The 25,014-nt window shown below is 44.6% G+C and overlaps 1 protein-coding gene across 1 annotated transcript in view; it reads right to left on the bottom strand.

The window, feature by feature from the left end:
- Positions 1-25,014, bottom strand: part of alk (ALK receptor tyrosine kinase) — a gene marked incomplete at both ends in the record, with an annotated part of 479,282 nt that overhangs the window by 255,521 nt on the left and 198,747 nt on the right. Inside the window, one exon of the mRNA XM_084451093.1 lies at positions 4,876-5,040. Within this exon, the coding sequence (XP_084307219.1) occupies positions 4,876-5,040 (165 nt within the window). The remainder of the gene's footprint in view (positions 1-4,875; positions 5,041-25,014) is intronic.

Below are 25,014 nucleotides of genomic sequence, written 5' to 3'. Positions count from 1 at the left end.
CGCTGCTCGCATGGCTGTCCGGGCAGGGGGAAATTCTTTTCCACGCATCCTCGTCCCCGGCTCAACGATCGAATCGCAGACTCGCTTCCCTGTTTGATTTACAGAGTTCTGCAGACTGTGCCCGGCTGCGGGCGGCCCTGTCCGGCCTGGTCTGCCTCTTCAGCGGATGGTTCTGGACCAAGCGATGCCTCGTGCCCTACTGTATCCGCTGCCCGATGCATGAGAGCTGGTCTGGCCCGGACCGCATTGACCAATGCGACTGCATGGTCTCTTTTCGCTGCGTTCTGCTCCACATTTGATGAACCTTCTAGCGTTTTGATGTGCCCGCTAGCGTTTCGGTTTCTCAGCATTTATTGTCCATCGTGTTGGATCCTGACGGCTGCGGCCTCGATCGGTCGAACGTGTCGTAGCAGGCGTACAAATTCGCATGCGCTGCCTGGACCCCTTCGTCGGCATACGAACGCTACCTGGGGCCCGGCGTCCACTACGTTCTGCTCCATATTCAATGTAAACGTCATGCCTGTGAATATTCAATACTATCAGCATTCATAGTTCATTGTGTCGTGTCTAGGCGGCTGCGGCCTCAGTCGGTTAAGAGTATTGTTGCAGGTGTTCATTCCACATGCGATGCCTGGACCCCTCCACTGTTTCTCTGCTGGGGAACCGATCCGTCCAGCTCCTCCTTAATGGCATCACGAAGAGCATCCCCAAGGCATGGATATACGTCTTCCCTTCACTCCTTCGCTCGTTCATCGGTTAATCGCACGGTTGAGGCAGGGGTGTTTTGGTGGTCACTCGTATTTAATGTTAGAAACAGTCATTCTCACAGCTTTCTATGGGTTCCTTAAGGTCGGTGAATATTCTACACGCACATTGTCATTCAACCCCGCGCACGACCTCACTCGGGCAGATGTCACGTTGCACGCGCGCTATTTCGTCCTGCACCTGAAGCATTCAAGGCGGACAGAGCTGGTGCCGGCGTGACCGTTTATTTATCAGGCAATAACACCTTGTTTTGTCCTCTGTCCTCCATGAGCTCCTACCTGACGAGCAGACCCCAGGCCGGTGAGGAGGAGCCCCTCTTCATAAGAGAGGCAAAGCCCATGACCGGAGCCTGGTTTGCCGCCAGACTCCGCGCCCTCTGCCAGGCGTGCGGGCTCCCACCGGTCCGGTACACTGCACACTCCCTCCGTATAGGAGCGGTAACCACCGCCGCCGCCATCGCCCCGGTGTCTACCCTGAAGTCCATGGGCCGATGGTCCTCGTCTGCTTATGGACGCTACCTACGGCCCGGAGTCCAGGACATTCTGGATGCCCAGAGAGCTATGAGTGGACTGTGACATTGGGTTGGGGGGGTATTGCGTATTCAGGCGGTCATGTGGCTGGTGCACTATTAAATGTTGTCTGGCTCATCAGTCAGAGCGCTCTCCGTCAACCCTTCTGCGCATGCGGGCCGCGGAGTTGCTGGTGTGTTCTTGGGGGGTAGTTTGCAGGTATTCCACCAGCGTCGGCCGGTGGATGCCAGAGTAGCCGCTAGCTGGTCTCTGTGGCTTTCCATGGCGGGTGCCATGGACGCAGAGACACGAGGCTGTATCTCCCGCGGAACCCACGAAGCGTCGGCCCGTGGGGACCAGGGACTATAATGTACAGCAGTCCTCCTGTGGCACTCTTTGACGGTCTTAGTGGGCTGAGTTACCTCCGAGCGTCTTCCCGATCGCGGCCCACTCTGATCGTCATTGAGGCAGGGGGCTAGATGCCGTTCCCCCTTCCTGATTGCCTCCCCCTGCTAACGCGCTTTCCACGCCGGTGGAAGGCAGGGGGCCCCCCGGACAGAGCACACCGCCAAAAATTCATATGCATGTATTATGCCGCTTGTATAATAAATGTTCAAATTTGACAAAAGTGATCTCGTCTGAAATGAAGTCAACGACGCAAATTCAGCCGAGGCACGTACGTCACGGCCGGGGGGTCAGCAGAGGTTAATCAGTCACGCATGACGCAGCACCAGCTGACTGTAGCTGTCATAGCATTGGTCAGCTCACTAGAGCGCATGTATTTAAGCTGTCAAAACATGTCATTGTTCGCGCTTGCCTTTACTGCTGGTTGTGCATTGCATGCTCGCCCCACCTCCTCCCCTGCTCCTCCTGCGTATGTCGATGTCGTCTGTTGTCATCGTTGCTCTCTGTCCGGGGTAGTTTGCAGGTATTCCACCAGCGTCGGCCGGTGGATGCCAGAGTAGCCGCTAGCTGGTCTCTGTGGCTTTCCATGGCGGGCGCCATGGACGCAGAGACACGAGGCTGTATCTCCCGCGGAACCCACGAAGCGTCGGCCCGTGGGGACCAGGGACTATAATGTACAGCAGTCCTCCTGTGGCACTCTTGAGGGGGGAACACCTAGATTGCCTCCCCCTGCTAACGTGCTTTCCACGCCGGTGGAAGGCAGGGGGCCCCCCGGACAGAGCACACCGCCAAAAATTCATATGCATGTATTATGCCGCTTGTATAATAAATGTTCAAATTTGACAAAAGTGATCTCGTCTGAATACCCATTTATGTTAGGGATGACACATAGAAGAGTCCTCTATTTTTCCGTAGGGTAGGCTACATATTTTGAAGTGATGAATAGGCCTATGTGGCTGTGCCTAGAAGCCAGTCAGAATCAGTCTCATGATTCTCTAACTTGCTACACAGTCAGACTTGGCGTGAGATTTGGTCCCAGTCTCCGCTCACGTCCAAATTGATAAATGTTGAACTTGGCGTGGAAATGACTGTACGCCCAGTTTCCTGTGGTATGATCACTTAGTAAATGAGGGCCGATGTGTCCTACCTGCTCTCAGTGTGTTAGCATGTCCTCCCCCTCAAGGTCGGAGAGGTAAGAATGCTCCTGGGACCATACCAACCAACCATTCTATGTTTCCAATCTACTTCTACTTCTGTCCAGCACCTGGAGTTCATCACTGGATGGGCATCTCTGGATGGGCATACTGGTTTAAAGTTTTTCAAAAGTTGTTGCAACTCCTCTGCGCGGTCCTCACCAATAGTAGGAGGAAAACAAGTTTGCTTTTTGTTTAAAAAAAAAAAAAATCCTACTGGCCGACTGGCCCACGTACTGCACTGTCCCGCTGGCCTACTGGCCCACGTACTGCACTGACCCGCTGGCCTACTGGCCCACGTACTGCACTGACCCGATGGCCTACTGGCCCACGTACTGCACTGTCCCGCTGGGAGAACCGAAGCCTCGTTGACTCAGCACTTGTGGAACATAGCCCACCTGAGAGGCCAGCTTTAAGGAGCCCACTGGAATATTTGTTTAGAGGGCCCAGAATTCCTAGTGACACCCCTTAGCACACACACACACACACACACACACACACACACACACACACACACACACACACACACACACACACACATTGTCTACAACCTCAAAGAATACAGACTTCCACGCACCCGTTTCTCTTTAGATGTCCACTCTTTTCAAGCCTTTGCGTACTACATTATATAATATTGACATGTATACATGCAACAACAGAATATACACTCCCAAACTCAGTGCTCTGCCTTCATTCCACCCTACGGACCACAATAACATATTTCATTTTCCATTTCCGCTGTTCTTAGGGAGTTCTTGGATGTAATAACAAAGGAAGAACACATGGCATATCTCTCCTCTCTCCCTTTTATCATTGCCTCAGGAAATTAAGTGCTCTGTTTCCCAGACGTAAAGGTTGGCTAAGAAAATGAATGAAGCTGGGAGATGTGGTTGATTTAGAGGCCTGATCACGTATGATATGTTTCAGGCTGGTGGAGCTGCAAACTACACACATTATTCCCAGCTGAAATAGTCTCTTGATTTCATTTCTCAATGTCTTTGCTACACTGCAATGCCCTTAGACTGCTATTCTGCCTGAGGGCTTCACATTGTAAAACTGAGAGAAGTTTGGCTGTCAAACTAATCTAATTAAAGGGACCCCGAGGAGTTTATTTTAGTTACGAAACAGTCTCATTTTAATGTGGGTGAATCTACATTACCCACACTTGTTTATGTGTCCATTTTCGACAAATGTTGTTTCTTGTATGTAGTTTATTTTTAGATTATTATTTCCTGGTCGGGTCGTCCAGAACTTCCTTGGAATGACGAAACGATTTACTGCAGTAGCCTACGCCGCCGACAAGAGACAGCGCAAGCAAATATATACCGTTATATATTGTCAAAAGTAACGTAACTAGTAAGACCTATGTAATTACCTCGTCGGTGGCCATCGTTCCGTCTTCAAAACACCCGGCTCAGGTAGCTAAGGTATAGGACAGTGCGCGGGGAGGCTCATGGGAAATGTGGTCTTTTTGGGCGGAAAGCACTTCCGCTTCCCGAAACTCCTCGTAGGGCCTTTAATTACATGATCTGTGAAGGCAATGATGCTTTTGCGTGACATACTGTACGACGTAGCCTACGGGGTCATTCAGGTCCAAATTACGTTTCTCAATTCAATAATGTTAAATCAGGCGATTCATTTGTGTACATTTTTATTAACGTTTTAATGTTTCCATAATTAATTAATCTAATGAACACATTACATTGACAGCCCTAGTTTAAAGTGATGATTTTATTGACAATAATTATTGAGTCTGTAGCAAATTATTCAGTTATTCATTAATTTCAATTTTTTTAGATCACTTTTGGTGGTAGTAGGAGTACAAAAGGCAGCCTTACTAAGACATCAAGTCACGATTTGGCTCTCAATACACAGGATGTTCTAATTATAGATCATATGACTTCTAAACACATCTGCAGCAGTAAGAGATCATATTATGCTACAGGTTGAGTTTGTGCTTGGTCAAAAAAATGTACTTCCCCTGCAAAGGGGGAAGGTGGTACCTTCATTCTTACCTTCCTCCCAGCCTTGGGGACTGCCGCCCTTTTTGTCCCTCCTCTCACTCCCTTCTTCCCCAGGGTCCTCAGCTGCCACCACGCTCCACATAAATTCAGGGTTATCTCCTGGGTGTCTGTCACATGACTTTGTGTGGCTGAGGCACCGAGAATCTGATGAGAGAAGAGAAACATAAACAGTCTTGATCAAATCAAACTCACACTGCAAATCTCTCGTCTTCCTACCATGGTCCAATGATACTTTCTGGGCTGGGGTTTGACTTTTTTTTTTTACAATGCAACTTCCCATCCTCATTAAGAAAATGTGATGTGATAAGCAGCACATGCTGTCCACCATGCCTTCCATCGCATTCATCAGAAATCACCGTGGGCTTTGTTTTTGAATCTTGAATAATGTGATTTTCAACTAACCTATTAGCTTCATCCACCATTCAAATTCAATAGGACCCCTCAAAAACAATGTAGGTTTTCATGAAAATGGTAACACCTACAAATGCCATTAAGCAAAAGGATGGAGCTTCCAATACTTGTTTTTCAAATTAAAGTACATTACAATCAAAAGGAGGAAGCCAATTGTGTGGGAAGCAAGTTGTCTCAGAAATGTGGATGGTAACCCACCTAGTATACAGTACACCTACAGTCTCACTGCATCTTACTGAGGTAAAGTCAGGATGATATGAAAGCTGTAAACAGCTTCAGAAGTACTTGTATTTGTAGCGCACAGGGACGCCCCCTATTGCCTAGCGAATGTGCCAGGGTTAGTATGCTACTGGAGTCATAACAACTGATGATGCAATAACAAATCATTGTGAGGGGTCTCACTCAGGAAATTGAACAACAGATCTCCAGTGTTTTTATTCATCCTTCCTTCCCTCCCTCCTTCCTTCCCTCCCTCCCTCCCTCCCTCCGTCCGCCCCCTCCCTCCCTCCCTCCCTCCCTCCCTCCCTCCCTCCCTCCCTCCCTCCCTCCCCAGAGTGTGTCCACCTGCAGAGTTGTCCTAGTGGTTTATTAACTGACTATCTGTCTTTCAGGGCTCTACCAGTTTCCAGATGACTTCTCACAGCGGGCCCGGTACTGTCTAACCCAGACCCACACAGCGGGCCCGGTACTGTCTAACCCAGACCCACACAGCGGGCCCGGTACTGTCTAAAACAGACCCACATAGTGGCCCAGTATTAGCATCCCGTCTTCCCTCAGCCAACTGGCTTACTGAGCTACATACACAGCAATTTAGCAGTCTTTTAGGCATGTCCGTACTGTACCATATCTGTACTGGTACAGGGGTAATGAAACATTACTCTCTTTTTTTCACCAATTAGATGTAGGAGGTTAGGTCAGCCTTTCTCAAATCAAAGTGCCATTGGGGGTTGGTTTAATGTACTGCTGTTTTTAGAACGATAACCCTGGCTGTGAGAAAGGTTCAGCTTGGGTGTCATGTGGAGTCTGAATGTGCACAAAATGTAGCTTTAGTTTATTGACTGAGTGCTGCTGTTCCCCCCTCCAGGGCTAAGAGCGGTCTGGGGCTACCCTTCATGGGAGAGTGAAAGAAAAGTCTGAATGAAAAGTGTGTGAACATTATTTCCTCTGACAATTTGTCACTATTTGAGTTAAAAGTTATTCTTTCACTTGGCCAGATCAATGTGTGCGTATATGAATGACTGTAAGTCAAAATTCTACTCTGGCCCTGAAGTGTCACAACACAACACATTCCAAAAAGGCACAAAACATTAAAAAAGTGACAACACAAATCAAAAGTCACAACACTTTAAAAAAGTGAAAACATTTTTTTTTTTTTTTAAGTGACAACACATTCAAGTCACAACACATTAAAAAAGGCGCATCACATTAAAAAATGCACATTAAAAAGGTGCAACACATTAAAAAAAAAGTTGCAACCTCCCAAAAAAAGGCACAACACAAATCAGCCACAACACAACAGAAGTAAGCAACAATTTGACCCCTGTGTCACCTACATTTGCTATTGTAGCTAGTTAGCTTGCTCTCACGGTAACATTGTCAACTCACCGGTCTGGATTCTGTAAGCACACACCTCCACATTGCCCTTCACCATGGCTACACTAAAACCCTCAACCTTTTACACATCTCAATTGTATGAGAAATATCACTTTTGTACATCATGCTGCTTGCCTGATATCAGAGACAGCTGTGCATCAGCAAACTGGCTGTAGGGATGCTAGCTCTGGAGTCAACGTGGTACACACTGCCTTGCCTCAAGACCACTGAGCTGGCCCACTAGTGCCTGTCAGAGTATGACTCAAAGTGACCATCTATTATCTTAAGTACATTTGCATTACAGATTATATGAATGGACATCAGATATATTACAAAAGTGTAAAATAACAAAACAACACAATAACAAATTGTGTCCAATCTTATGCAGAACGCTAACATGAATCCCACACATGCAGTACATGGTAGACTATAGGGATGCCCCTATACATCATAATCTATACCTGTTCAACCAATAGGTCTGTGGTTGCTCATCATGGATTAAATAGACCATTGACAGGTCTTCTTCAGTCAGTTGGAGCCAGTAGATAACACCACCATGTCTTTATGCTCAGAGAGAGTGTTGTTGGTCCTAACAGATGGTGAGTGTGGACACTTGTCTGTGATTGATTTACATTGGTTTACATCTACAAATGAATCAGTTGCCTCCATTGCTACGATGTTAATTCTACAGGACGAGGCCAGTCTTCCTCTCCCAGAGCCCATAGCCTGCACGTCTAGGCCAAGAGAATCACAAGGGGTCAAAATGAAGTCAAAGTTGCATTTACATCTTAAGTGAGCCTAGAAAAGGGACTACCTTTAAATGTTCAAAGCAAGTGTATAATGTCTGTTTCAGGTTGGAGCAGACAATGTGAGGGCCCTGTACAAGAGGCAACTCGAGGCTGACATTAGGCTGAAGGAGGTTGACATTCAGATGAATGATACAAAAAAAAAGTGAGCCTTCAGATTAAGAAACTGAGGCTTGAGGTGGAGAAACTGGAGTTTGAAAAGAAGGTAGATCAACAACGTCATGTATTTTCTGGCATTAATAACAATTCTACTAAAATGTCTCTCTTTGTTCCTAGTAATGGGAGGGCATTTCATTAGAAAGATCCAGGTCGGGCTTGCCATTTAGGGAGATTGGGATCTGGATCTTTCTAATGAGCTGAACACTTTCTATAATCGTTTTAATGTCCATGATTTTAGTGAGGAGCTGTCAGCTTTTAAAAAAGCTGCTCCTGAGCAGAATAGTGTTCAGGTTGACAGGGGAAAGGTCCTGAAGCTTTTCCGGAGTGTTAAGGAAAGGAAAAGTCCCGGCCCTGATGCCATCGGAGGTCGTATACTGAAGAATTGTGCCAAACAGTTGGCTGATGTATTCTCCTTTATTTTCACGTTGTCACTCCAAATCCATTCCCTCCGTACCCCGAGTTCGAGGTTCTCCCCTCTGGTGTCCGATTCAGGGCACCAAGGATCCTCAAAACCAACAGACAGAGGGACTCATTTGTTCCTAGGGCCATCGGTTGGCTTAACCATGGGTTCCCAAACTCCATCAATGTGGGCCTCCCTTCTGAAAACAGTGACACACCCGCGCCCCCCAACCCCCCAAATTTGTCCATTTTGCAAGGCAGCGTTAGCTAGCCCATAACGTTACACAGCTAAGTTAGCTCGGTGGCACATGTTGCTAGTTAACGTTATGACGTTTTCGCACAATACATTCATGCCTGCGGGGGGAGGCTCTCTCTGCACTATCCGCAAATTTAGTATACATCTCTGCCATTATTTATTTCGATCTTCTGACCTTTAAAATCACCTTTCATTGGTTCAAAAACCATAGACATTTCAATATTTAAAAACATGTTTTCCTTATTTTTTTTATAAATTTTTTCCAACCATCCCTCCGCGCCTCCCTGAATTTCTTTGGGGCCCTCCAGGGGAGGCCCGCCTCACAGTTTGGGAATGCCTGGGCTAAACCAATCAGGCACTCGCACTTTACCGTAGATAGGACTTTAGTAAGGTTAGGCCTACAGAGCCCACTGCGTTATCCTGTCCTGTCAACTGTAACTAAATTGTAAATGGTAACTATACCAGTGTGTGAATATGTGTGTATGTATTGTCTTTTTGACTTTTAATGTATCAGTGTTGTTGATGTTGCTGCTCCCTGCAAATCAATTGCCCTCTGGGATTTCATAATAAAGTGAAGTGAAGTTCCCTGTCTCTGGAAGGACTCCATCATTGTACCTGTGCCTAAAAATAAAGCCCCAAAGTTACTCAATGACTATCGGCCTGTGGCGCTCATCTCCCTTGTCATGAAGATATTTGAGAAGATCGTGAAGGATGAGCTCTTGAGCACAATTCAAGTAAACCTGGACCCGCTCCAATTTGCATACAGGTCAGGCATTGTTGAAGATGCAACGGGCACCCTACTGAACATGATTCTGACACACCTAGAGGGTGCTAAGACCTTAGTGCGACTAGTTTTTTTAATCGATTTTTCCTCAGCTTTTAACAGTATCCAGCCTCACATCTTGGGAAGTTGTTTAGAGAGCATTCACAACATTGATCTTGGACTGATAGGTTGGCTGATGGACTTCTTAACTGAAAGGAAGCAACGTGTAAGGATAAATGGTGTTCTATCAGACGCTCTTCTTTCCTCCACCGGATCGCCCCAGGGGTGTGTTCTCTCACCTCTTTTATTTGTACTGTACACAAATGAGTGCCAAAGCCAGCATGCAGGGCGTCATATTGTTAAGTTTGCAGACGATTCTGTCATCGTGTCTCTCCTTAGTAGTGACGACCCCGAGCATGGCCCTGTAGTGGCGGAATTCACTGACTGGTGCAAGTCGTCCTTCTTGGACATTAATGTAATCCAAAACGAAGGAGATGACAATAGATTTCAGGAAGCATCCCACGGTTATCTCCCCTGTGATAATTAATGACCAGGTTGTCGATGCTGTCCAGCAGTATAAATATCTTGGCACTAAAATTGAGGACAAGCTGACCTTCGACCTCATGTGGATGCTGTGTATAAAAAAGCCCATCAGCCCGTGTATTTTTACCGCAAGCTTCGAAGTTTTAATGTTGACAATACTTTTATGGTAATGTTCTACACTTGCTTCATTGACTCAGTCCTCACTTTTGCCTTTGTTAGCTGGTACGGGTCACTTAATCTAAAAAATAGGAACAGACTGCAGGGCATCGTTCCTATTGTATTTAATGGGAAACCGCAAATCAGCAACTGTTGTTTATACACAAACATTGACTTTATTGACCTCAGAGAGTACTTCTGTGTACGTATACTGTATATTATTCAACTCATCATGAGCAGAGCTTTCATTAGAGCCTAATATTAAGGCTCTGTGACAATTTTGGAAAAAAAAGCCTTTTAGAGCTCAACAATGGCAGCCACCTTGCATTTGAAGGTCAAAAATAGGTCAAATCATTATATAAACACCAAATATGTATCCCTTGACCAAAATAAGCTCTGAAACCATGTATTGTGCATCATTGTAGGTCAAACCATTAAAAAAGTTCATTTCCACGGCAGCACTTTTGGATTTTGGTCTCTCACAAAATTTCCCCACCTTTTAAAAAAAATACACCCCAGCTAAATTAGTTTATTAACCCTCCTAGATGACAAATCCATTGAGAAACGGACCTTCGCTCTTCACAGTCACGGAAGTGCAACAGATGACCCAACTAAGAGGGGAAGCAATGAACACATAACCCAGTACCTTAACTCACAATATTGTATGTGTAATTGAGACCAATACATGTATTCATTACATACACTGGGCTCAGAACTAGAGAAAATGAAGCCATTATTTCATACTTTCAAAGAAGTTAGTGTCCTTTGAAATTATGTGGGACTTTCAGTACAGGAAGTCTACTTAATGAGATGTCATAGAAGTGCTACTACATTAGGGCTGCTTTAAAATGGAGGCTGTACCTGCTTTCAAACCACATTAAGAACAGACACTTCCCCGCCACTTAGCGACAGTAAAGGTAATAGTGTTGGTGTCATTAAAATGTGCTGTTTGGCAAAAACATTGATTTCCGCCGCCAAGTGTGATTGTGGACCTTGAACAGCAATGAGATTAGGAGAGTTTGAGTTCAAGGTCGTAGTGAGAGCAATAGAATGTCTGCACGCACAGTGAGGCGTGACACTGCATTGCGTTGCTGAAGCTTTGTTAATGGGTCATTTTATCTGACCTTCTTTGAAGCTAATATCTGCCGAGTGACCTTGTCAACTCTACCTGATGTTTAGCTGTTTTCTCACTGCAGTAGCTTTCGTAACTACATTTACATTTTTTTTTGTAGAAAATGAATTGTCATGCCTTGGTATGGTGATACAGTTACTGTACTTCAATGTTTAATGTGGACTTTCAAAGATCTAGTTCCGTTCAACGCTTCAAAGCTTTCGACTTCCTTTTCTGAAACAGAGCGTTCAGTGTACTTATTTATTAACTCACAGATAGCATTTTATCATTCCCTTTGCAAGATTCGCTCTCTAGCAAACACATATCCACACATAGACATTCAGCTTCACATTCCATCCATCCATCCATCCATCCATCCATCCATCCATCCATCCATCCATCCATCCATCCATCCATCCATCCATCCATCCATCCATCCATCCATCCATCCATCCATCCATCCATCCATCCATCCATCCATCCATCCATCCATCCATCCATCCATCCATCCATCCATCCATCCATCCATCCATCCATCCATCCATCCATCCATCCATCCATCCATCCATCCATCCATCCATCCATCCATCCATCCATCCATCCATCCATCCATCCATCCATCCATCCATCCATCCATCCATCCATCCATCCATCCATCCATCCATCCATCCATCCATCCATCCATCCATCCATCCATCCATCCATCCATCCATCCATCCATCCATCCATCCATCCATCCATCCATCCATCCATCCATCCATCCATCCATCCATCCATCCATCCATCCATCCATCCATCCATCCATCCATCCATCCATCCATCCATCCATCCATCCATCCATCCATCCATCCATCCATCCATCCATCCATCCATCCATCCATCCATCCATCCATCCATCCATCCATCCATCCATCCATCCATCCATCCATCCATCCATCCATCCATCCATCCATCCATCCATCCATCCATCCATCCATCCATCCATCCATCCATCCATCCATCCATCCATCCATCCATCCATCCATCCATCCATCCATCCATCCATCCATCCATCCATCCATCCATCGTTATCCGCTTATCCGGGGTCGGGTCGCGGAGGCAGCAGTTCCAGCAGGGGGCCACAGTTTCACATACAGTACATGCCGGCAAATGTGCACTTGGCACACATGCTGACATACTTAACACTTCCACATGTCGCCAAATGAGGGTGAGATATGACTCCATGGGCCTTTTCAAGATCTGGATGTCATCTGGTTTTCCCACCAACTACATGTGAAGTGGGTGAGAATTGATGACTCACCAAGTGACCAGGGACAGAGCTTTCATTGGCCATTTATCCTCATTCAGGCTCCTCATTTATTTAACATCTTAATGTCCTCTGAATACCTAATCCCATCCTTTCTGACTTCGCTCAGCGACGGTAGGCTACTTATAACTAACTGTTCACTTACACGATTGGAGACAACAGTTAATTCTTATTTCAGCTACTGCCAACACTACAGTGGGATATCATATTTGACTATGTTAACCGTTATTTTCAACCTTTTTCCTGTCTAACAAAAGGTGTCCATTATTGCAAACTATTAGTGTTTGACAGAGCTATGTTTCTGCAGCAAGCCAGTAGACACTTCTGCCGCTTGATGTGGTTCAATATAATAGCTGGTAGTGCTTAATGTGGAGTTGTGAAGCACTTTCTGAAGAATTAAACCTTTCACCACTGCGCACTCCACCTCCCAAGGACATATTCTCCAAAGATTGAGGTTTTACAGCTTATGAAATAAATGTCCTTGTTGTCCAGCTGCTTAACATATTTTCCAATTAAGCATTGTTTGTAATGACAATCTACTGAATATATCCTGAGGATATAGTGTCATTTGGAAAATATAAGAGCAGTAGTGAACGGGTTAATTGAATCATGATGCTAAAGCCTCTAGCAATTCTCCACATGTCATGATGGGTTAACTTGCTTAGACATTAAATATTACACACCATTCACAGTTTCTTTTAATGTTTTACCTTGACACCTTTGAATATATGAATATAATGTCAAGTGCATAAAGTCTCAGGGTTTTGTTTGGAATGCAGCCATGTATCGTCCTGTCACAGCTGGGTGGCCGGTATGTTTGATCTGCAGTGATAAATCCTCCTACAATAAGAAGAGCAATGTTGAGGGACTGTGTAAAGCCCATACGAACCTGTCACCATTAACTTAAGGACTAGAAATGTAACAAAACGAGAGATCATACATTTGACCAACATCTGAACAACTTCATACTTTAAGGCTTGATAAGTCTTCATAAACAATTTGTAGATAATTAAATAATAGCAAATGCTTTTTTTAAACAGAAAGTTTATTTTTAAGATGTATTATATACACAGAACCAATAGGGCTGGGTTGAAAAAATCAATTTTACGATTCAAAATCGATCTTCATTTGAATTAACAATTCGTTAAACGATTCATAAAACCTGCGATCAATCTTTTAATATATGCTTTTTCCTGTGGATGCTTGAAGCTTTTAAACCCATTAGTCTGATGTGTCCGAGTAGCGATCTAGCTAACATTAGAGCTAGCTAGCTACGTAGCTTACACTCTAGCTTATAAGTTTAGCTACATATTGCCAGTAGCTAGTTCATATCATTTAGCTACAGTAGCTAGCTAGCTAGCTAAGTCATTAGTAATATAATCATTTTTATCATCTGAATCATCAGTCTAACATTAGCTGATGTTAGCTAGCAGTGAAAAGACAACAAGTTGACGGAAGGCGCTAACCTCCGGTTTTGCAGATATTAAAAGGTCCGTGGAAAGACACTCAGTTCTCCAGACTGGTCACTCTCACTGACTGTAGAGTCTGTAGAGTTGCAACTTGCACTATAGGCTATTGTGTTGACTGCTGTGTGTTGGTCATTGTTATGACCTCAGGTTTAGTGAATTAGCGTTTCCTCCCTGAGACGCTTATTTTGATAATGGACTCTTAAGTTGACACTAGTTTGTCATTCACTTTTACAGGAAGTCAGCTTAGTTCTGCCTTTTTTCTGTTGTCATGTTTGAATGTTTAACGGAAACAATCTGCTGCAATCTTGCCTTTTGTTTATGTCTTCAACAGCATCGTCAGTGAGCATTTGTTTAGCCCATAACCTGGAGGGATGTATTATCTTTATTTTCGGCAAAACATGTTTTCTAAGCCATGTTTTCTATATTAGCTAATTGTTAGCTTAACTAACTTGCTTTTCCTTGCTAGCTATAGCCTCAAACTATGTGGGCGGTAAGGAGTTTGTAGTATGCTAGCTAATACTTAATGTAATGTATTGTTTCTATTGACTTGTCTTTAATCGTAGAGTTACAGAAACTGTATTTGAGCTTATAAGGTACTATTTGATTTTATTAGGCATCCTGTTTATTGTATTCTTAGTTTCTTTCTCACAGTTTCACTCTGAGTCATATGTCTATGAAAGTACTGCCAATAAAGCACCAGGTGCTTGGAAGCTACAGTATATCCTGACTCCCGTACTTATTTGAATGGAGTTTGTCTTGCTGCTGAATTGTGAACATGCACACACGCATAAGGAGAGCAGCACAGTCCAAGTGCGGTTAAAGTGCGCAAAGTGGTGGCAGTGGCGCACTTGTGGACCTAGCAATTCCGTTTGGGACTACCCTGAGCCCTGAGAGGATTTGTCTCGAATCATGCAAGTAAATTTTACAGCTAGACCTAGGTCTAACAGCTATAATGGATTCTGAAGATCTGAGCCCATCGTTCTTACTTCCGTAGGGCGGGAACAAAAACCTATAAAAGGCAAGTCACCAGCGAGAAAAGGCCAAGATTAGAAGGGAAACCTCCAACAGTTAACTGTGGTCACCATGGAGCATCTAATCCAGTTGTCATGCCAACCAGCATTTCCGTAATATCGGTGTCGGTCCATGTGTCCGGGAACATTTCAATGTCCCGGACAAACGGGAGCAATTCTGGTCATTATATTATTTATTTTGACTTTTCGGCCTGTTGGCCTTCTTCAGAATCTATCGGGCCAACATGCCCAAACGTCCAAATAAAATAACTGCATATGGAGCCAGAGTGTGCAACACTTTTCCTTATGTTTTATGACCAGTTCTTCCAGTGATCGGCACCTCACAAGATTACCTTGGTATGCGATACCTTTTTGTTATCTATAAGCTTAGGCTTTCATGATTTGCATTCTCTATAGATGTCCGGGACTGCACAAGCACCACTGGGCAGCCTTTCACTTTATTTTGTCACCTTTGCTACTTTGAATTACGGCTGTAGGCTAGGTGGCATGAATTGGATTTGAAGATATAATTGGTCATTTTAAATAGGCCTACTTTTGATGCCTATTTGAACGGACTGCATCGATCAATGCAATGACTCCACATTACGCAAGTCTGTTTGTTTGGGACTAACGACAGTCATTTCTATAATAATATAATATCTTTCCATGTTTTTCAGTTTTACCAGTTCACCGTTAGGGGGGGTGAAATTGATCTAAAACTTCTCAAATCTGAGTGCAAATTGATTTTTTATATGAAGACACTGCATCCCGATGGACTTAATGAGGAGTTGTCCTTTTCATACTTCTCATAGGCTAATGGTCTCTCCTTCTCCCTTTCTCCCATTCTCCCTAGGACCTTAGCTCACAGCTGCGCTATCATCTAGGGATTTGTCATAGACTGTTGTCCTACTGATCACGTGTATAGTCCTATATTTTTCAGTTCTATGTGCATGATGTGTGTATATATATGTACAATATGTAAATCATGTGAATGGGTTCTGGGTATGTACTCCCATGCTTGCTATATAGAAACACTGTTTATTTTCCTTTTTTTCTGTTAGCTTATTGCCTTGATTGGTTTGATTGACTCCTGCCTACTTAAAGCTTATTAGATGCAGCTGGGACTATAGGGCTGACGATGGTCTGATGAACGAAACGTTCCTTTTTTATTTTATAATCACTTTGTCACTTTTTGCACTTATGTAGAATAAAAACACTTTTTTTTTTTGCATCCGAATGCATCATCTGTTGTTAGTGTGCAAGCCTTTTTCACTTTTATGTTGAAACTCAAACTGTTGAAATGGTTGCTCTACCGTCAAACGGGTAAATAATTGTGTACTAAGTTTTCCCTCATACAAATCCAAAGCCATTGTTCTGTATATTTTATAACATGAATAGTCATGTCACTAGCCTGGCTAAACACCGAATGGCTGCCTAGCCTAGCAAGCTAGCGTGTATTCAACTGATGATGATTTAAAATGTGTGATTGAATGTTAGATTTTTATTTTGGATTTAAAAGCACAGCATCTTAAAGTAATAACTTGAAACTCCCCATGTGGATCTCTCTCTCTCGCCCCCTCTCAAGCCAGCCCCCCCCCCCCCCCCCCCCCAGGAGCACAAGTGAAGCTGCAGACGGAGATAAGAAGAACCTGGAGCTGGACACTGAGGACCCAGAGAGAGAAGCTGCAGGAAGAGATGAATGAAGTTGGCTGAGAACGCCATTGTTGTCTGACCCCACTCCCACTCAGCAGGCCATCAATGAGATGAATGAAGAGCTCCAGGAGAGCTCTTGAGAGACGGAACTGAGGGAGGAGGTGCTGGACCTGGGCGGGGTGCGCATGTGAGAGGCGGAGAAACGTCTGGAGGCCGCCCAGGAGACTGGCCGACTAACGGCAGACCAACCGCGGGCTCACCTGCAGGTCTGGCCATGAAACACATTCATTCACCATGAGCTTTTAGTGTGATATCTACACTGATGCCAGGCTGCTAGTGTATGGGTGGTTATCTGTTTTCTTGTCCCGACAGGAAGTGAACCATGACATGACGAGCCAGCAGGAACCCCTGGCTGAGCAGCAGCCACCAGCAGAGATGTTCTGAGACCATAGCCTGTTGATATGTGTGTGTGTGTGTGTGTGTGACCAGGCCATTGAGATAGAGCTGAGGAAGATGGAGGTGAGCCAGGCTACCAGACGGGTGTCTCTCCTGACCTCAATGAGGCCTGACTCCTTCCAGCATCATGGAGGAGACCAGGACTGCATGCTGCGAGCTGGCCAGAGAGATCAGCTGGACTGGGAAGAGGGGGGGTTTCAAACCCCTCAAACTCAGAGACATAGGTACTCATGATGTGGACTACTAATATAGTGTAGTAAATGTTTAATTTATTATTATGTAATTACTGAGTCAGGGTGAAGGGTGCTAGACATGTTGCCCTGTTCCTCTAAATGTGTGTCAGGAATCACATGGTCCTGTAGGAGAGTGAATGTCAGCCAACGAGAGGGTCACTCTCTCTCTCTCTCTCCCTCCCTCCCTCCCAAGCTCTCAGGAGCCAGCCTTCTTCATTGACCTGAGCAAGAAGCGGGGGGGGGGGGGTACAGGAAGAGGCCCTAGGACGGGGACAGGCGTGGCCAGGGGCAGTCCTGGGACAGCCCCACAGGCTCTGTGAGTCTGTCTTGTTGTTCAGATTAAGGCCTTCATTAGTATTAAAGGAGAAGGTTCGTTTTTGACAACCTGGACCTTATTTACGGCATATTATAAGCCGTTTGACTCACCGAGATAACTTTGGTGTAATTCGGAGGCCTGTAGAAGAAATTTAAAATCCAGGGCGAGCCAAGTATATCCATGTAATGCCGGCGGACGGGGCACTGAGAATGCAGCTTCTAAAAAATGTTCTGCCGCTAAACGGTTGTTTTCATCAATCTGTTTTTATGAATCGCTAGTTGTGCTTACATAGAGCGAGGGCTTGTTGTGGTTTTAATTATTTTTTTATTTAATATTTCCAAACTAGTCCATCTAGTTCTAATCCTTAAAGCGCTACAAGAACATTTCCCATACCAGTGCATCACTGAGAACAACCTTATACAATGGCTTTTTGTATACCTACTAAACATATACTGATCATTTATAATAATTGTTTACAAACATGCATAGTTATTCAACTCTCCACAAATGGTTTATACTGTAGGTAGTGTAGTGGTTTTTATTGGCGTAGAACTTCACCAATTTCAATAATCTCTGTAAAACTCGGGTCTCGGATTGACTCAGTCAGCAGAAAGCCATCAACAACAGCTGTAAAGTTGCTTAATCGGACATTAGATATGGTCCAGTTCCCTAGCTGGTCTAATCTTGAACTGGTTCTGTGCCATCATCGCTTCTTCACCATAACTACAGGTCATGTGACCAGCCTCTACTAAGCACCCCCACTAAACAGTATAAAAGAAGATCCTGAACGGTTCCGGGTGCGCTTCCCTATCATACGCTAGCTTTAGCATTCACTTTAGCTTAGCTTAGCATGTTAGCTTGTTAGCATGCTAGCTCACACCTGTTTTACTTTACTTTGACGTCAACTTCATGCTGCTCCCACGCTGTCACGGTATTGTATTGGCATATAACTGTCTTGTAAATTGTCCTAACTGTCAGAATTGTATTTGACCACGCCTGAAGCTTGGTTATTGTATTGTGTATTATATGTGCTTATTCTTTGTTAAATAAACTACAGAAAGATAATCTCTCTTCTGAATAATTATTGATCAGAAATGTGTAAGTTAAGTTTCCACCATCAGTAGCTAATACAGGATAACTATCATCATGGGTAATAAAAATGAGCCCTTCCCAACTTGTGGAATGTTCTCTCCATAACAAACGTGGAGTGCAATATTAGCCTTGGTCATTTCATCAGTGCCATTATGTTCCATCGTCTTTATGGGCTTATACTGAATAACTTTAAATTATTCTCCCATTCCGCCCTCTGAATGGTGTCTGCACAACAGCCACTCTGGTAATTAAAGCATATCTATGAATACTAATGTCCAGAGAGGAAGCAGAGCTTCGGCTCGGTGGCGCTGTGGACATAAGGACAGGGAGTCATAAAGCATTTGGAGGTCTGTAAATGTACGCTGCGGACAACGTTTATAGGCTATAAATGTGCTAAACCCAAAATGGCCAATTATCCGTTCTTCATTTTTGTCACGCCAAGGAAGAGGCGGATCGTAAAGCAAACCGGGCGACAGGGGTAACCAAGCAGAAACCCAAACCGTGAAGAGCCAACCCAACTCGGCCGCTATTCAACTGTTTGGAGACTAACACAAGCTATCTCAGTTTCCTCATTGTCTTCATACTGGAGGTGGAAAATCTCAACAAAAGTTTGTAGAATGTCTGACTGTTTTATGGTATGTCCACTGTGCTGGTCAATTCATTAATGTAATGTGTGTTGATATTACTATAAATGCATACAGTCTTGGTGAGTTGTTTATACAAGGTTATGTTCATGACTGACGTTCTTGTACAGTATGTGAATGGAGCATCTCATTGGTTGTAAATGTAATGAGTGTCTCATTATGAAATAGGGCAGTTTGTTTACAACAAAGTTATCTGATGGTGAATGGAATAAAGAAAGTCTGTAAACAGTAGTGCCATTTAATGGATCTAGTAACTACAGGAGAGTCAAATGGAATTAATGCATTGTCTCAACACAGTAAATGTAAGCCTGGATAATAAAAAATAGTGATTCAGGCTCAACATTGGATTTGACTGTGTTAACAAGGTTCAGGATTGGATAATGAGCCTATCGTGACAAGACGACCCTGACCCCATTCATCAAGGGGGCAGAGACTGAGCACCTCCCTTGCATCTTTAAGGAGTCGAGGGTCGCTTGGACTCCAGCCAACAGTGGCCATCTTGGTTTAGAATACAAATGTGCCTGCTATTTTCAAGCCACAAAGTATTATTACAGTCAACATTTCATTTATTCCGGATCAAAAAAACAAGTCCACATGCAAGCATTTTTGACATTAATCATTAAATCACACATTTTTTCTTGCAAAGTAAGTGCATCCATTTTACTCCTTAGACCTCCCTAACACATAAACTGTATGTATTTCTTTTATGATGGTTAAGTTAATGAAAATGTAGGTTTTATCCCTGGTCACAATTGTGACTGGTGGGAAACAGCAGTCAAAATTTACAGAAATTCTTCAATTTGACCCATTTACACTTAGACTATCAGAATATCAATAACATGTGCAACATATAACACTTAGGCACGGTGAGAATGTTCAGAACAGTATTACTATTTTTCAAGCAGCACAACTCAACTTTCATGAACTTACAGGAACATGGTAGAAAAGGTACTCTGGCACTACATACTGAAGTGTACTATCAATGACTTAAAAGCAGAAATGTCAGTGCAGGCAGACATATACTGTGCCTTAAAACATAATGCAAAAGGTAATAGGTCATTTCGTACTGTGTTGTACCAACAGTGACAATAGTTATTTTGCAGTCTCATAAAACAGCGCCAATACATTTGAGTTAACAGTAGAGCTATTAATGTTTAAACTGGCAGTACTTTACCCCAAAAAATAAATACATAAAATGTATACAATAAAAAGTGACTGCTAACATTGTTGCCAGAAGATATATTAGAAGAAAGAAGTATATTAGAAGAGAGTATATTATTTGGCAAAAACATAAATCAGTGCAGACATTTACTGTGCCTTAAAACATGTTGCTTTTATCTTCTGGAAGGGACTTGGATCTACAGACTGAACTAGAATCTACTAAGTATAATTTTCATACTCTAATAGGTAGTGCTAAGTGCTATGTCGGTGTGAAGCTGCCTTGATAGTTAATTCTATTGTGAGAGTTAGTTTCTGCCTGAGATAGACTAATTGCCCTGGTGACTTCCCTGAGGGAGTGGCCTACTCAACTCAGGATTAATAAACAGCACAGGCCCAAGTCTTCTCCAGATTGCTTTCAACTTTGGGAAGGGACTGAACAGACTGAACTAGAATTGACTAAGTCTAATGTTCTTACTCTGATAAGAAGTGCTAAGTGCTGTCGTTGTAAAGCTGCTTTGATAGTGGTGTCTGGGGGCAGGTCTGGGGATATCAGGTGAATATCTTCCTCATCCTCCATGTAGTTCACCTCTGCATCACCATCCAGCAGTCTTAATGGCAAACGGCCTGTTTCACCGTGGTATTCTCTATCAGAGAAACCACTCTAACAGTCACTTTCAACTGAATCTTTTTCAACTGGAGGAATGACTGTGATGCTACACATGGCACCCGGGGGTTCACTTAAGTCTAGGAGTCCAAGACTTCTGATAGTTTTAACCTGTGTAGAAAAAAACAAGATAAATATGATAAACAGTCAAAACCCTTGATTTTTGACTATGTGTTATGCTAGCGGTCACAATTGTGACCATGGTTACATTTACACCTCTTATGATCAAAACATGAATGCAAGCATGTAATTGTATCAGTAGTAGACCCTTTAAGGAATATATGTTCAAAATATGATAGTTTTATCTGTTAATTAAGGTATTATACTTACTTCTTTTTGTGGCGGTTTGGGGCAGACATCTCCTTCCAGATGTGCAAGCAGGAAGTAGACTGGCCTGGTCATGTGACATTCACACTAGTAATATGACATTGATACAATTCAAAGGAGACAGCCTATTGTTTCTTTTAAAAGTTTATTTTTTTGCCTAAAGCCAACTACCACACTTTTAAAGCTTCTAGAAGTAAAAAAAAAAAAAAAAAGTTTACCAATGTGACCGGTGGGATTAAATGGTAAGTAAATTATACTGTACAGGTATGTTTCAGACGTACTGTATATTAAACCATTTGATAAATTTCCCAGCCAATCCCTTGACCAGGATGACGAATATGTTTGTGCCGTGATTACAACAAATTGCTTGTGGCTCCATCTTATTTATGTATCCATTCACCTCTTTACGACCCTGGATATTCCAGGATAATCCACTCACTCTTCTCTGGGATAAAGCCACACTGTCAATAGATACAGCCAGACGGACGGATGAGTAGCAAGTCGGTTTTGACAGATGGAGATGAGAGGCGATGCAGACAAGTTAAATGCAACAAAAAATGTACAATCAGACGGCCACACAGGGGACACATAATGGGGGGATACCCCACCCACCCCACCCCAAACAACACACTTCCTTGATTGCTTGTTTTTCTTCTCAAAAATGGCTTTTTGACGGAAATCAATCTTGCTCTCATTTGATTACTGGGCCAGAATGGCGGCATCTATCAGGGCTGATGGGAGATGAGGGGGAGGGAAGCGGGCGGCCGTGGGGAGTGGGAGAATGAGGGGTGTGTGGAGGCTTGAGGAGTGGGAGGAGGAGGGAGGAAGGGGGTGAGGTCTGTTAATCAAGTTTTGCTTATCCAGCTGAGCTTGACAGGTTGTTATGCGAGGGCACAGGCAGGAGTCACGGTGGGATGTCAGTGTTGCGCCCGGTCATGCTCTCGCTCCGCCCTTTGCCTTGGCCTCTACCCTGGTCAGAGCAGCCCCTCGGCCTCTACCCTGGTCAGCCTCGGCCTCTACCCTGGTCAGAGCAGCCCCTCGGCCTCTACCCTGGTCAGCCTCGGCCTCTTCCCTGGTCAGAGCAGCCCCTCGGCCTCTACCCTGGTCAGCCTCTACCCTGGTCAGAGCAGCCCCTCGGCCTCTACCCTGGGGGCTGCAGTGGCAGGCTTGAAAATGAAATTAAAAAATGTGAGCAGAATCAATATTTTAACGTTTCTGTTCTGCGTTCTGCCCATAACATCAAGGTCTGAACCAATTAGATCAAAATGACACATTTACATCCGGTTGTATTATTATCAACTTCAAAAGAAAGAAACAAAAGCACTAGTGAATGCGGTGGATGAATAAACTTCAGGCATGAAAATGCCCTTTCCACACTAACTTGTGTGGAAAGGGAGTGCAATTACGCTAATAGTGAGTTTGGGTGTGTTTGATATGCAGCGCTAGCCCAGGTAGCCTACAGTACATACACTTAGACAGGCTTCTCTTGAGCAGGATGTGTCCGAGACCCAATTCCTACCTTGGAAATTAGTTACAATTGTTATGTAATTCACAGTCAGGAAGCCCTCATAAATATAACATATCAGGTTCCCCTGGTACGTCCCAGAGGGCGCAGCGGGAACTGCGCTCTCACCAGTCTCAGCCACAAGCCGGGTGTGGTCCCACTCCACACCTGCCTGGCGTCACCAATCAGCCTCAGCCACGAGCCGGGCGTGGTCCCACTCCACACCTGCCTGGCGTCACCAATCAGCCACGAGCCGGGCTTGGTCCCACTCCACACCTGCCTGGCATCTCCAATCAACCCATATCAGCCAGGTTAAGAAACCGGGCTACTCAGCAGTCGATGCCAGATCGTTGTGGGTCTCGCGTCTCTAGCTGTAACCTAAACCTGCCTTTATCCTAACCCTACCTCACCCTTTTTGTTTTCCTTCATCCTAGTCTGACCTCCCTGCCACTGCCTGAACCTTGCCTGACAGGAGAACCACATTCCTGCCTGAACTCCATGCCTGTCTGACTGCCACGTTCCTGCCTGAACACTGCCTGACCAATAAACGTGCCCCAACGTGGGCTTGTCCCCCTACGCCTATCATGTCTGCTCTTGGGTCCTCCTCCACTAGCCCTAACGTGAAATATTACAGAGAACGAAAAAGTTACGTTATTAACCGGTAATGGAGATTTCAAATTGACGTTTCTCTTCTGGAGTATTTAAAGATGATTATGTTTTCGTTTCCATTTTTGTTCCTCCTATTATTATTCATTTGTTCCTCGAACCGGTTCAGCGCCCTGGTTCTCAATGCCACTATTAGCCAGCAGGGAGATGGAGGTATAGCTGTTCTGTGCCCTGTCGGTCAGAGGAGAGATGGAGGGAGATGGAGGTGCTGTATAGGGGTTCTGTCAGTCAGAGGAGAGATGGAGGTAGGTGGAGGTGCTGTATAGGGGTTCTGTCAGTCAGAGGAGAGATGGAGGGAGATGGAGGTGCTGTATAGGGGTTCTGTCAGTCAGAGGAGAGATGGAGGGAGGTGGAGGTGTGGAGTGATTAGGGTCAGGAAGGACGGACACGACGGAGAGGGGTGAGACTAAGCGAGGGAGAGGGGTGAGACGAGGGAGGAGTAACTACTGTCGGGAGCCAACTCTGGGATGGAGGTAGAGGAGGATGGAGGCCAGCAGTGAGGGGACTCCGGGTGGAGGAAGTATGCGTGTTGGTGGCGGTGGCGAGGTCTGTCCGCCTGGACTTGTGGGTAATAAATGCCAGCGTACAGCAGATGCTGTGGGGACAGATCCCATCCATCACTACAGCCTCCAGCACTACTAGTGTTCAGTATTTGTCAGCGCCGCCGCCCCCCACACCTATCCCTTAATCTCCCTCTCTCCCTAGCCTCTGAAAGGCTATGCGAGGCTTTCTGAGATGGCTTACCCACACTTGAGAGTATGCACACACACACACACACACACACACACTTGCTGTCTCCCTCGCCCTCCCACCTCTGCTTCCCTCGGTTTAGCCACAGTCTCACGTCTGTTCCCATCTCTGCTCTGCATGCATCACCATGGCCGGCTCCCTGGCGCGCCAGCATTGTTCTACGTGTGTGTCAGCTCCTCGCTGGAGGTGTTTGCTACACTCTCTCTCTCATTCTCTGTTTTACACATGGGCATACAGGGATACAAGCATACCCACACATGCACGCTAGCCTGGAAGACAGACTTCCTCAGAAAAAACATATTTTTATAAACTAGTTATGATTGTCCCACCATTCATCTGGCTGTCAATCACCCGAGGAGAGCCTGATGACGTGAGGCTGGTCAATCACAGTCACATGAACTATCTAGCTAGCTACTGGCAGCAATCAACATGGAAAACGGAGATCTAGAACATTTGTTGAAAAATTATGTCACAAAACTAGCGCCAGCTCAGAAGATTGATTGCTGGAATGGTGGATAGGACTAATGAATCAGAGACGATTGTGTTTATTTGAGGGAAACCAATGTTTGAGTCCATGGCTGTGCAGCTACACTACACTACACGGACTTGGACAACATGCATGATTTGGATTTAACTTACAAAACAACACAAGGACTTCTTATAAATTAAG

The sequence above is a fragment of the Borostomias antarcticus genome (assembly GCF_949987555.1).
Source record: "Borostomias antarcticus genome assembly, chromosome: 16".
Taxonomy (NCBI): Eukaryota; Metazoa; Chordata; class Actinopteri; order Stomiiformes; family Stomiidae; genus Borostomias; species Borostomias antarcticus.
This window is presented reverse-complemented; position numbering and strand designations above follow the sequence as displayed.